At 39.4% G+C, this 14,024-nt stretch overlaps 1 protein-coding gene across 1 annotated transcript in view; it reads left to right on the top strand.

The window, feature by feature from the left end:
* LOC309963810 (FRAS1-related extracellular matrix protein 1-like) overlaps positions 1–14,024 on the top strand; it is a gene marked incomplete at both ends in the record, with an annotated part of 39,635 nt that overhangs the window by 9,332 nt on the left and 16,279 nt on the right. The window contains 3 exons of the mRNA XM_082842346.1: positions 171–367; positions 4,686–5,009; positions 5,408–5,516. Coding sequence (XP_082698472.1) covers positions 171–367; positions 4,686–5,009; positions 5,408–5,516 — 630 coding nt within the window. The remainder of the gene's footprint in view (positions 1–170; positions 368–4,685; positions 5,010–5,407; positions 5,517–14,024) is intronic.

Genomic DNA, 14,024 nt, shown 5'->3' with positions numbered 1-14,024 from the left:
CAGGTTTTCAAGAAAATGACAACCTACTCAGTGAATGATTGGAGGGTACATGTGAGTAGTCTTTGGGTAGTGAGAGGGAATGAGTACCCATGGGAGGGAGGATGGGTTTTTAAATTTTTACAATCATTAATGTACAAGTGACTCTCTTAATTCACTGCTGTACATTCTAGAACTGGGAACAGAACTGAAGTGTCCTGGTGGCAGATGTCCCCTGGGACTGAAGAAAATAGGAAGTCTCAAAATGAGCTGTGAGGAGTTCTTGTTGTCGGGGCTTCGATATCAACATCTGAGTCCCCCTTCTCCGCACATTGATTACATCTCCATCCGACTGGACCTCACAGATAGCAGGAGTAAAATCATATACAAGGTAGAGTCCGTGGGGTTATGTGTCTGTGTCCCCAGCTGATCCACAGCAAGAAAGCCAGTTCCACGGGGGCGCTTGTGCTGGTTCCTGTATGGTTGTGGGTAGAACAGCTCAGCGAACTGCAGACTTGTTCTGCCAGTACGTGCTTGAAACAGTAGCTTTTGTATATAATATCAGTACATAGTTTCCCTTCTCTGCCTCTCTTGTAGCTCTATCATCACTGAAGCAGCTTAGAAAGGACCTGGGTCAGGTTACATGCTAACTTTCTTCTCCCGTTCCCTTCAGTGTTCTTCAGATTCCCATTTCTGCGCTTGTAACTCCTACTCTTTGATGCTTCATTTACTCCTTTATTAGAACCTCCTTTCATCTGTTAGAGGAAATCAGAGGGTCCACCCACCCACTCTGCAAGGCCGCAGGAATCTGGGAGAGAGGGGGAGCTCAGTCCTACTTCTATGGCTGTAGCAGATGATATCATTTTCACTCTTTCAGACTTTGAGTTGGAGGACTGGGTTGTCAAGGAGACAGCCCCCCAAGGACCTCCTGCATCTTCCAATCTCTTTTACATTCTCCTGCCCTTTCTTTCCTTTGATCTCTTCCCATGGAAACGATGACAGAAAGTGAAATCAGCCTGTATAAGAGATTTGACATGCTATTCTCTTAATTCATGTATGCTGTAACTTGTTTATTTGGGAAGCTGGGGTGACTGTGTACCTGCTGAAACAGCTCAGATTTTGTGCTGATTTAAGGTGATCTGAGATGACATTTGTGGAAGACCTCCGTCTTTCACAGGCTGACTTCTCACTAGGATTTCTCCTAACAGACCCAGTCAAATATTGAACATTATTACCACAGGAATTAATAAAACACGGAATGATAAGGAAATGAGTAAACAGGATTATAGAATTTTATAATTGAGATTTGGAAAAACCGTGAGGTAGTCTGGTCAAACTGATCAGGTGAATCACTTGGGGAGCTTTGAAAGAATAGATTTGAGTCTAACATTAACAGTTAAGAGCATGACTTTCGGCCCAGGTTGCCTGGGTTCAAATGTTAACTAGCTGTGTGACTTTGTACTTTATGCCTCATTTAAAAAATCTTAAAATGGGCATAGTCGTACTTACTTCTTATTGAGAGGATTAAATGAGATAATGCTTACAAAGCACTTGGCACAAAGTTGGACACGTAATAACCTCTATACATATTTTGCTAGTGAAAAAACTGATCATCAGCCAGGTTTGGAAATGATTGGCTTAGCCCAAGCCCCTTGTTTTATAGTGGTAGCCAGAGAAATCGTGAACCTCGCGAACCTTGACTCTACATGCTTGGCTGAGTCAAGACTAAACCCTACGTCTCTTAACGACTAGTCTGTGTCTTCTGTTTGTTTTGAGGTCAAACTCCTTTCCCTTTTAATGCTTTTTTGTATCTGTAAAAAAAAATTAGAGCCATTTTTCTTCCTAATTGATTTTTCTTCTTTTTCCTCTGTATATTGATAAAGGGTTTTATGTTTTCAGATCAGTTTTATTAGGAGTTTCCCCTTTAAAATAACCTTCCTGTATTATTTAGAATTAACCTATTCCATAGTCAATTTGGCATGTCACAAACAGATATAAAAGTAATATGCTCAACAGCAGAGGATTTTTTTTTAAAAGCACAGAAAGAAAAATAAGAAAACAAAACTAGGGGTATTTCCACCATTTTTATATATATACACCCTTACACACACATACACAAACACACACACAGAGTGAGTGGGGAGGCATGCACACCAGAGTTAGTTTATGGAACTGAATTTATACTGTATTTGAAGTTTTGTATCTTGCTATTTTTTAATTTTTATGCTGGTATGGTCCTTCCTCATCAAGTGACTAAATGACTGTTCACCCGTAATTTCTTACAGATTTAAAAACATTTTCCTGTTTATATTTGCCTTTTTATTCTGCCTGAAATGAATTTTATCATATTGTGAAACACAGAACAGTTTTTTCCAGGTAGCCAAAATTTTCAACACTATTTGTTGAATAATGGACATGTTTTGAGATGAGTCTTCTATTGTATAGAAAGATATTATGTGTCTATTTCAAGGCTAGCTCTTTTGTTCCTTAGATTTGCCCACCTATTCTTGTGCCAGTGCCATATTATTCTAAATATAAAAGGTCTATTATAGACTTTAACACTTTACAGGCAAGTCCTTCCTCATAGCCATGAGTCCTTCCTCTTAAAATTTTCTTATCCATTCTCACCTATTCTTAGTTCTAGGCAAGTAATTAAATATTTATGTAAGTTTTTTAAAAAAGCCCCTAAATATCTTTATCAGGATTGGATTAAAACTATAAATTATTTTGGGAAGAATTGGAGTATTGGAACATTTCCATATTGAGTTGTCTCATCCAGACAAAAGTTATCTAACTTCATCGAGGCAAATGATATTTTATATGTTTCTGTAAAGTTTGTAGTTTTCTTCATGTCAGTTGTGCACACTTAAGTCCAGTCCTAGACAGTTTGTTTTTGTAAAATTATTATGACTAGTCTTCTTTTCCTCCACTATTTCTTCTCATTGGTTACCGATGATAGATAGGAGAGCTATTTCTTAGACTAATCTTCTTTTGTCTGCCTTCTTTCTTGAATTCAATTATTCTAAAAATTTTTCAATTCTTTGGGCATTTAAAGACCATAATTACATCTTTCACTAATGATGATAATTTTTTCCTTTCTTTTTCAATAATTATTCCTCTTTTTTCTACTCTTTTCTCCACTGGTTTGGCCAGAATAGTATTAAAAATAGTGATGCTTATAAGAATCTTTGTCTTGTACATTTCATCACTGTCAACTGCCCACACTGTCCTTTTTAATGTTTCTTGCCTTGAATTCATCATCTCTTTGAAATTCTTTTGGTTACAACTGCAAACTTTACATGATAAGTTAGGATCATCCTTTTACTTTTAATCTTTGTATATAATTTTAAGTGCCTCTCTGGTAAGGCAGATATAATTGGATATTTAAATTTCAGAATATTTGTCTTGAACAAGAGAATATAGGCCATATTTCTGTAATAATGGATATCTGTGGGGTTTTTTCTATCATCTTGTTTTCTGCTTTCTTGCTAGTTAAAAGAAATTATCTTGCATTCTAGTTTATATTTTCTCAGACTTTATCTTTACTTATTTGAAAAATCTTTATCCCACTTTAAAATTTATTTCTAAATTTAAAAAATTCTTTAACCTATATTTTTAACATTTAAAGTAAAAAATGAAGTCTTTTGCATCCTTCCTATATGAGGATTGATCCTTTCTCACTGCAGTTACTCACCAGCAGGCTTGGTTAATATAATCTGCAACTTTAGTTCCAGTTTATCGTTTTTATACCTTACGATTGCTTGCATCATCTTTTATTTCAAGTACACTCTTTTGACATTTGTATCCATTTTGTTAGTATGTTTCAAATAACATTTATTTAGGCTTAACTCTAGGTTTAATTGGTCTTATTGTTCGGCACCAGTCCTTTCATATTGTAATTTCCCCATTCTTGTTTAAATTATAAATCTTCAAATGTTTTTCAATGGCTCGTGAAGACTAAATAGTGTAAACTCTGTGCTGTCTCAGCATATCACTCCTTTGTCTTTATAAATCACGCAGTGAGAAGGGGGTGGGGTTGTCTTCTTCTATTTCTCTCTTTCTTTGAGGCTTGCTGACTAGTTTCTGAATTTCCAGGCTGGGGGGTGGGTGGTTTGGAGAAGTTTGGAGAGAGAGGTCTTATTGGACCAGGCACTGATGGAATATGACTTCATGTTCTCTCAGTCTGGCAGATGTTTCAAGCTGCTTCTTAGTCTCGGGGCAATTTCATGGTTCCTCTGGAGATCCCCCATTGCGAAGGCCTCTCATCTTGGGAGAGTACATTTCTAGCCTTATTGGTCAATTGCAGTTCCTTTCGACACTCCTAGGATATGATTTCCACTTCCAGGTTCTTTCTGCTCAGATTCTTTGGCTTCTCACAGATGCACCCTAAAGGTCAGGGTCCAGGATGACCCTAGACCAACACTCTGTCCCACTTGCTCCACACCTGAGAACACTTGTTTATTCCTTCCTGCCGCAAACAAGGACTAGAGACTGATCCCAGCACAGATACCATTATTCTTCTGCCTCTGGCCCTGAGCTTCCTCAGGTATGAGCCCAGCATTAGTTCTCTGTGTGCCCCACCAGTAAAAGACACATACTTAGGCTGGCGTGAAGGAAATAGGAATGTGTTAAATATCATACTATTTACCCTGATTTTATAGCATCATTTATATTGTTTCCCCCTTCATCTTTTCTTTCTCCTTCAAAAGTCAGAGAGTGTGTGGTTACCCGTCTATATCAGAGCTGGCATCCCTAATCAGATTCCAAGGGCTGCATTCATGGCCATGTTTATTCTGGAAGTGGATCAGTTCATCCTGACCTCTTTGACTACATCAGTTCTGGACTGTGAAGAGGATGAGACCCCCAAACCCTTGCTGGTGTTCAACATTACTAAAGCCCCGCGCCAAGGCTATGTGACTCACCTGTGGGATCACACCAGACCAGTGTCTTCCTTCACCTGGAAAGACCTAAGTGACATGCAAATTGCCTATCAGCCACCAAAAAGCAGCCATTCTGAGAGGAGACATTATGAGGTAAGAAGGAAGAGAGACAAAGCTGCTAGCCTATTTGGTATTCATAGAGTCATTGAAGAGGCTCCGCCAGTGGAGAACCACTGCTTTGAGAGAGGCTCTAGTGGTCTGATGCTGGACTGACATAGTCTTCTGAGCAAATGCAGGGAAACATGTCTAGCATATTTGCTTATTTGGGGTTAAGAACTTCTTTCACAGAGAGGAAAAGTTAAAAACACTGATAAACTAAGGAACAAGACCTACAGCCTGAAAAAGTGAGATTAGGTTGTCAAAAATGAGATCAGGCAACAGCAGAAACCTGAATCAGTTTTGCCTCCATCTGTGGTGTATAGCCCAGAAATAATGGTATTTTATATTATAAATGGTCAATGTGTGATTCATATGCAATTGTTTGTTTACAGGTGGAGCTGGAAGTATATGACTTCTTCTTTGAAAGGAGTGCACCTATTACCGTTCACATCTCCATCAGAACAGCAGACACAAATGCCCCGAGAGTGTCCTGGAACACAGGTAAAGTGCAATATAGGAGTCAAGCAACATAGCCTTGAAGGGAAGACAAGAAAGTGTATGGGTCAGGAAAAAAAGGTAGCTTTATTCCCATTTTACACATGAGGCAACTGAAACCAGACAGGTTAAGGGTATCAGATAGTTATCTTTTTGGTTTTGTTTTTCCTGCTGTCAGGGTGAGAAATTTAAATCCAGGATTCTTGTGTCCTGAAACTAAGTTCTTTCCTTTAGAGGAGATAAGCCAAAGATCCCTTTCCTCTGATTGAGGCAAAAAAGTGACGATTTGTGATATTGAGCATAGTTGGACTGGGAGAGAAAAGGTCTCCAACTCAAAATTGTTCAGAAGCATCGAAGGAAGGCGTAGACTGTAATCCATTGTCTTATTGTTAACTTGGGTTGCATGGAAATGAAAATGCATAAATAAGAGTTTAAACTTCTTCGTTTTATTTTTTATTTTTTTATATTGTGTAACTGACTTACAATTTTATATTAGTTTCAGGTGTACAACATAGTGATTCAATATTTTTATATATTATACTCCATTTAAAGTTATTATAAAGTATTGGCTGTATTCCCTAGGCTGTACAATATATTCTTGTACCTTATTTATTTTACACATAGTGGTTTGTACCTCTTAATCCCCTCTCCCTATCTTGCCCCTCCCTGCTTCCCTTTCCCCACTGGTAACCCGTAGTTCTGTATATCTGTGAGTCTGTTTCTGTTTTTTTCATATTCATTTATTTTTTAGACTCCACATATAAGTGATAACATTGAGTATTTGTCTCTCTGTGACTTATTTCACTAAGCACAATATGCTCTAAGTCCAACCACGTTGTGGCAAATGTCAGAATCTCATTCTTTATTATGGCTGAGTAATATTCCATTGTATACATAAACCACATCTTCTTTACCCATTCATCTGTTAATGGACACTAGGGTTGCTTTCATATAGTGGCTATTGTAAATAATGTTGCTATGAACATTGGGGCACATGTATCTCTTCCAATTAGCATTTTTGTTTTATTCAGGTATACCCAAGTAGTGTGATTACTGGGTCATGTGGCAGTTTTATTTTTTAGTGTTTTGAGAAACCACCATACTGTTTTCCTCAGTGGCTGCACCAATTTACATTCCCACCAACAGTGTACGAGTGTTCTCTTTTCGCCACATCCTTGCCAACATTTGTTATTTGCATTGTTTTTGAATGATAGTCATTCTGACAGGTGTGAAGTGATATATCATTGGGGTTTTGATGTGCATTTCTCTGATGGCTAGCAATGTTGAGCATCTTTTCATGTGCCTGATTGCCATCTGTATGTCTTCTTGGGAAAAATGTTAATTCAAGTCTTCTGACCATTTTTTTTTAACATCTTTATTGGAATATAATTGCTTTACAATAGTGTGTTAGTTTCTGCTTTATAACAAAGTGAATCAGTTATACGTATACATATATCCCCATATCTCTTCCCTCTTGCGTCTCCCTCCCTCCCAATCCCACCCCTCTAGGAGGTCACAAAGCAGTGAGCTGATTTCCCTGTGCTATGCGGCTGCTTCCCACTAGCTATCTATTTTACATTTGGTAGTGTATATATGTCCATGCCACTCTCTCACTTTCTCCCAGCTTACCCTTCCCCCACCCCGTATCCTCAAGTCCGTTCTCTAGTAGGTCTGCCTCTTTATTCCTATCTTGCCCCTAGGTTCTTCATGACCTTTTTTTTTTTTTTTTTTTTAGATTCCATATATATGTGTTAGCATATGGTATTTGTTTTTCTCTTTCTTACTTCGCTCTGTACGATGGCTGAGTAATATTCCATTGTATATATGTGCCACATATTCTTTATCCATTCATCTGTTGATGGACACATAGGTTGCTTCCATGTCCTGGCTATTGTAAATAGAGCTGCAATGAACATTGTGGTACATGACTCTTTCTGAATTATGGTTTTCTCAGGGTATATGCCCAGTAGTGGGATTGCTGGGTCGTATGGTAGTTCTGTTTTTAGTTTTTTAAGGAACCTCCATACTGTTCTCCATAGTGGCTGTATCAGTTTACATTCCCACCAACACTGCAGGAGGATTCCCTTTTCTCCACACCCTCTCCACCATTTATTGTTTGTAAATTTTTGGATGATGGCCATTCTGACTGGTGTGAGATGATATCTCATTGTAGTTTTGATTTGCATTTCTCTAATGATTAATGATGTTGAGCATTCTTTCATGTGTTTGTTGGCAATCTGTATATCTTCTTTGGAAAAATGTCTATTTAGGTCTTCTGCCCATTTTTGGATTGGGTTGTTTGTTTTTGTGATATTGAGCTGCATGAGCTGCTTGTAAATTTTGGAGATTAATCCTTGTCAGTTGCTTCATTTGCAAATATTTTCTCCCATTCTGAGGATTGTCTTTTTTATGGTTTCCTTTGCTGTGGAAAGGTTTTAAGTTTCATTAGGTCCCATTTGTTTATTTTTGTTTTTATTTCCATTTCTCTAGGAGGTGGGTCAAAATGGATCTTGCTGTGATTTATGTCACAGAGTGTTCTGCCTATATTTTCCTCTAAGAGTTTCATATTGTCTGGCCTTACATTTAGGTCTTTAATCCATTTTGAGCTTATTTTTGTGTATGGTGTTAGTGAATGTTCTAATTTCATTCTTTTTCATGTAGCTGTCCAGTTTTCCCAGCACCACTTATTGAAGAGGCTGTCTTTTCTCCACTGTATATTCTTGCCTCTTTTATCAAAGACAAGATGACCATATGTGCGTGGGTTTATCTCTGGGCTTTCTATCCTGTTCCATTGATGTATATTTCTGTTTTTGTGCCAGTACCATACTGTCTTGATTAGGGTAGGGTTGTAGTATAGTCTGAAGTCAGGAAGACTGATTCCTCCAGCTCAGTTTTTCTTTCTCAAGATTGCTTTGGCTATTCGGGGTCTTTTGTGTTTCCATTACAAATTGTGAAATTTTTTGTTCTAGTTCTGTGAAAAATGCCAGTGGTAGTTTGATAGGGATTGCATTGCATCTGTAGATTGCTTTGGGTAGTATAGTCATTTTCACAATGTTGATTCTTCCAATCTAAGAACATGGTATATCTCTCCATCTGTTGGTATCATCTTTAATTTCTTTCATCAGTGTCTTATACTTTTCTGCATACAGGTCTGTTGTCTCCTTAGGTAGGTTTATTCCTAGATATTTTATTCTTTTTGTTGCAATGGTAAATGGGAGTGTTTTCTTAATTTCCCTTTCAGATTTTTCATCATTAGTGTATAAGAATGCAAGAGATTTCTGTGCATTAATTTTGTATCCTGCTACTTTACCAAATTCATTGATTAGCATTAGTAGTTTTCTGGTAGCATCTTTATGATTCTCTATGTATAGTATTGTGTCATCTGCAGTGAGAGCTTAACTTCTTCTTTTCCGATTTGGATTCCTTTTATTTCTTTTTCTTCTCTGATTGCTGTGGCTGAAACTTCCAAAACTATTTTGAATAATAATGGTGAGAGTGGGCGACCTTGTCTTGCTCCTGATCTTAGTGGAAATGATTTCAGTTTTTCACCATTGAGGATGATGTTGGCTGTGGGTTTGTCATATATGGCCTTTATTATGTTGAGGTAAGTTCCCTCTATGCCTAGTTTCTGCAGGGTTTTTATCATAAATGGGTGTTGAATTTTGTCAAAAGCTTTCTCTGCATCTATTGAGATGATCAGATGTTTTTTCTCTGTCAATTTGCTAATATGGTGTATCACATTGATTGATAGGGGTATATTGAAGAATCCTTGCATTCCTGGGATAAACCCCACTTGATCATGGTGTATGATCCTTTTAATGTGCTATTGGATTTTATTTGCTAGTATTTTGTTGAGGATTTTTGCATCTATGTTCATCAGTGATATTGGCCTGTACTTTTCTTTCTTTGTGACATCTTTGTCTGGTTTTGGTATCAGGGTGATGGTGGCCTTGTAGAATGAGTTTGGGAGTGTTCCTCCCTCTGCTATATTGTGGAAGAGTTTGAGAAGGATAGTTGTTAGCTCTTCTCTAAATATTTGATAGAATTCGCCTGTGAAGCCATCTGGTCCTGGGCTTTGTTTGTTGGAAGATTTTGAATCACAGTTTCTATTTCAGCACTTGTGATTGGTCTGTTTATATTTTCTGTTTCTTCCTGGTTCAGTCTCTGAAGGTTGTACACTTCTAAGCATTTGTCCATTTTTTCCAGGTTGTCCATTTTATTGGCATATAGTTGCTTGGAGTAATCTCTCATGATCCTTTGTATTTCTGCAGTGTCAGTTGTTACTTCTCCTTTTTCATTTCTAATTTGTTGATTTTGAGTCTTCTCCCTTTTTTTCTTGATGAGTCTGGCTAACAGTTTATCAATTTTGTTTATCTTCTCAAAGAACCAGCTTTTAGTTTTGTTGATCTTTGCTATCGTTTCCTTCATTTCTTTTTCATTTATTTCTGATCTGATCTTTATGATTTCTTTCCTTCTGCTAACTTTGGGTTTTTTTGTTCTTCTTTCTCTAATTGGTTTAGGTGTAAGTTTAGATTGTTTATTTGAGATGTCTCTTGTTTCTTAAGGTAGGATTGTATTGCTATGATCTTCCCTGTTAGAACTGCTTTTGCTGCATCCCATAGGTTTTGGGTCATCGTGTTTTCATTGTCATTAGTTTTTAGGTATTTTTGGATTTCCTCTTTGATTTCTTCAGTGATCTCCTGGTTATTAAGCAGTGTATTGTTTAGCCTCCATGTGTTTGTATTTTTTTTACAGAGTTTTTCCTATAATTGATATCTAGTCTCATTTCAGTTTTCTTAAATTTACCAAGGCTTGATTAGTGACCCAAGATATGATCTATCCTGGGGAGTGTTCCATGAGCACTTGAGAAGAAAGTGTATTCTGTTGTTTTGGGATGGAATGTCCTATAAATATCAACTAAGTCCATCTTGTTTAATGTATCATTTAAAGCTTGTGTTTCCTTATTTATTTTCAGCAATGATCTGTCCATTGCTGAAAGTGGGCAGTTAAAGTCCCGTATTATGATTGTGTTACTGTCCATTTCCCCTTTTATGGCTGTTAGTATTTGCCTTATGTATTGAGGTGCTCCTGTGTTGGGTGCATCAATATGTACAATTATTATTTCTTCTTCTTGGATTGATCCCTTGATCATTATGTAGTGTCCTTCTTTACTTCTTGTAATAGTCGTTGTTTTAAAGTCTATTTTGTCTGATATGAGAATTGCTACTCCAGCTTTTGATTTCCATTTGCATGGAATATCTTTTTCCATCCCCTTACTTTCAGCCTGTATGTGTCCCTAGGTCTGAAGTGGGTCTTTTGTAGATAGCATATATATGGGTCTTGTTTGTGTATCCATTCAGCCAGTCAATGTCTTTAGTTGGAGCATTTAATCCATTTACATTTAAGGTAATTATCGATATGTATGTTCCTATTACAATTTTCTTAATTTTTTGGGATTGGTATTGTAGGTCTTTTCCTTCTCTTGTGTTTCCTGCCTAGAGAAGTTCCTTTAGCATTTGTTGTAAAGCTGGTTTGGTGGTGCTGAATTCTCTTAGCTTTTGCTTGTCTGTAAAGAGATCCTTGTTGGGTAGAGTAATCTTGGTTTTAGGTTTTTCCCCTTCATCACTTTAAATATGTCCTGCCACTCCCTTCTGGCTTGCAGAATTTCTGCTGAAAGATCAGCTGTTAACCTTATGGGGATTCCCTTGTGTGTTATTTGTTGTTTTTCCCTTGCTGCTTTTAATATTTTTTCTTTGTATTTAATTTTTGATAGTTTGATTAGTTTAAGTCTTGGTGTGTTTCTCTTTGGATTTATCCTGTATGGGACTCTCCATGCTTCCTGGGCTTGATTAACTATTTCCTTTCCCATATTAGGGAAGTTTTCAACTGTAATCTCTTCAAATATTTTCTCAGTCCCTTTCTTTTTCTCTTCTTCTCTGGAACCCCTATAATTCAAATGTTCGTGTGTTAAATGTTGTTGCAGAGGTCTCTTGAGACTGTCCTCAATTCTTTCCATTCTTCTTTCCATTCTTTTATTGTGCTCTGCAGTAGTTATTTCCACTATTTTATCTTCTAGGTCACGTATCTGTTCTTCTGCCTCAGTTATTCTGCTATTGATCCCTTCTAGAGAATTTTAATTTCACTTATTGTGTTGTTCATCACCATTTGTTTGCTCTTTAGTTCTTCTAGGTCCTTGTTAAACGTTTCTTTTATTTTCTCCATTCTATTTCCAGTATTTTGGATCATCTTTACTATCATTACTCTGAATTCTTTTTCAGGTAGACTGCCTATTTCCTCTTCATTTGTTTGGTCTGGTGGGTTTTCACCTTGCTCCTTCATCTGCTGTGTGTTTCTCTGTCTTCTCATTTTGCTTAACTTACTGTGTTTGGGGTCTCCTGTTCACAGGCTGCAGGTTCGTAGTTCCTGTTGTTTTTGGTGTCTGCCCACAGTAGCTAAGGTTGGTTTAGTGGGTTGTGTAGGCTTCCTGGTGGAGGGGACTAGTGCCTGTGTTCTGGTGGATGAGGCTGGATCTTGTCTTTCTGGTGGGCAGGTCCTTGTCTGGTGGTTTGTTTTGGGGTGTCTGTGGCCTTTTTATGATTTTAGGCAGCCTCTCTGCTAATGGGGTGTGTTGTGTTCCTGTCTTGCTAGTTGTTGGGCGTAGGGTGTCCAGCACTGTAGGTTGCTGGTCGTTGAGTGGAGCTGGGTCTTTGCGTTGAGATGGAGATCTCTGGGAGATTTTCGCCGTTTGATATTATGTGGAGCTAGGAGGTCTCTTGTGGACCAATATCCTGAACTTGGCTCTCCCTTCTCTGAGGCACAGCCCTGACGCCTGGCTGGAGCACCAAGAGCCTGTCATCCACACGGTTCAGAATAAAAGGGAAGAAAATAAAAAAAAGAAAGAAAAAATAAAATAAAGTTATTATTAAAAAAATTTTTTTAAGTATTAAAAGGGAAGGTAGATTGCAACCAAACCAAAAAACAAATCCACCAATGATAACAAGCGCTGAAAACTATACTAAAAAAAAGGGGAAAAAAAGGACCAACAGAACTCTAGGACAAATGGTAAAAGCAAAGCTATGCAGACAAAATCACACGCAGAAACATACACACACAAACTCACAAAAATAGAAAAAGGGAAAATATATATATATATTGTTGCTCCCAAAGTCCACCTCCTCAATTTGGGATGATTCGTTGTCTATTCAGGTATGCCACAGATGCAGCGTACATGAAGTTGACTGTGGAGATTTCATCTGCTGCTTCTGAGGCTGCTGGGAGAAATTTCCCTTTCTTTTCTTTGTTCGCACAGCTCCTGGGGTTCAGCTTTGGATTTGGCCCCGCCTCTGCGTGTAGGTCGCCTGAGGGTGCCTGTTCTTCGCTCAGACAGGAAGGGGTTAAAGGAGCTGCTGACTCGGGGGCTCTGGCTCACTCAGGCCGGCGGGGAGGGAGGGGCACGGATGCAGGGAGAGCCTGCGGCGGCAGAGGCCGGTGTGACGTTGCACCACCCGGAAGTGCGCCGTGCGTTCTCCCAGGAGAAGTTGTCCCTGGATCACGGGACCCTGGCAGTGGCGGGCTGCACAGGCTCCCAGGAGGAGAGGTGTGGAGGGTGACCTGTGCTGGCACACAGGCTTCTTGGTGGCGGCAGCAGCAGCCTTAGCGTCTCATCCCCGTCTCTGGGGTCCGCGCTTTTAGCCGCAGCTCGCGCCCGTCTCTGGGACTCTTTTAAGCGGCGCTCTGAATCCCCTCTTCTCGCACACCAGGAAACAAAGAGGCAAGAAAAAGTCTCTTGCCTCTTCAGCAGGTTCAGACTTTCTCCCGGACTCCCTCCCGGCCAGCTGTGGTGCACTAGCCCCTTCAGGCTGTGTTCATGCCGCCAACTCCAGTCCTCTCCCTGGGATCTGACTGAAGCCCGAGCCTCAGTTCCCAGCCCCGCCCGCCCCGGCGGGTGAGCAGACAAGCCTCTCTGGTGAGTTCTGGTCGGCACCGATCCTCTGTGCGGGAATCTCACCGCTTTGCCCTCCGCACCCCTGTTGCTGTGCTCTCCTCCGTGGCTCCAAAGCTTCCCCCCTCCGCCACCCGCAGTCTTCACCCGCGAAGGGGCTTCCTAGTGTGTGGAAACATTTCCTCCTTCACAGCTCCCTCCCACTGGTGCGGGTCCCGTCCCTATTCTTTTGTCTCTGGTTTTCCTTTTGCCCTACCCAGGTACGTGGGGAGTTTCTGCCTTTTGAGAGGTCCGAGGTCTTCTGCCAGCCTTCAGCAGGTGTGCTGTGGAGTTGTTCCACATGTAGATGTATTTCTGATGTATCTGTGGGGAGGAAGGTGATCTCCACGTCTTACTCTTCCTCCATCTTGAAGCTCCTCCTTCTGACCATTTTAAAATCAGATTGTTTGGTTTTCTGCTGTTGAGTTGTGTGAGCTGTTTATATATTTGGATATTCAATAAGTTGTCTTTTCATTTTGTTGATGGTTTCCTTTGCTGTGCAAAAGCTTTTACGTTTGATTAGATATCATTTG

The sequence above is a fragment of the Leucopleurus acutus genome, assembly GCF_964270905.1.
Source record: "Leucopleurus acutus genome assembly, chromosome: 7".
Lineage (NCBI taxonomy): Eukaryota > Metazoa > Chordata > Mammalia > Artiodactyla > Delphinidae > Leucopleurus > Leucopleurus acutus.
This window is presented reverse-complemented; position numbering and strand designations above follow the sequence as displayed.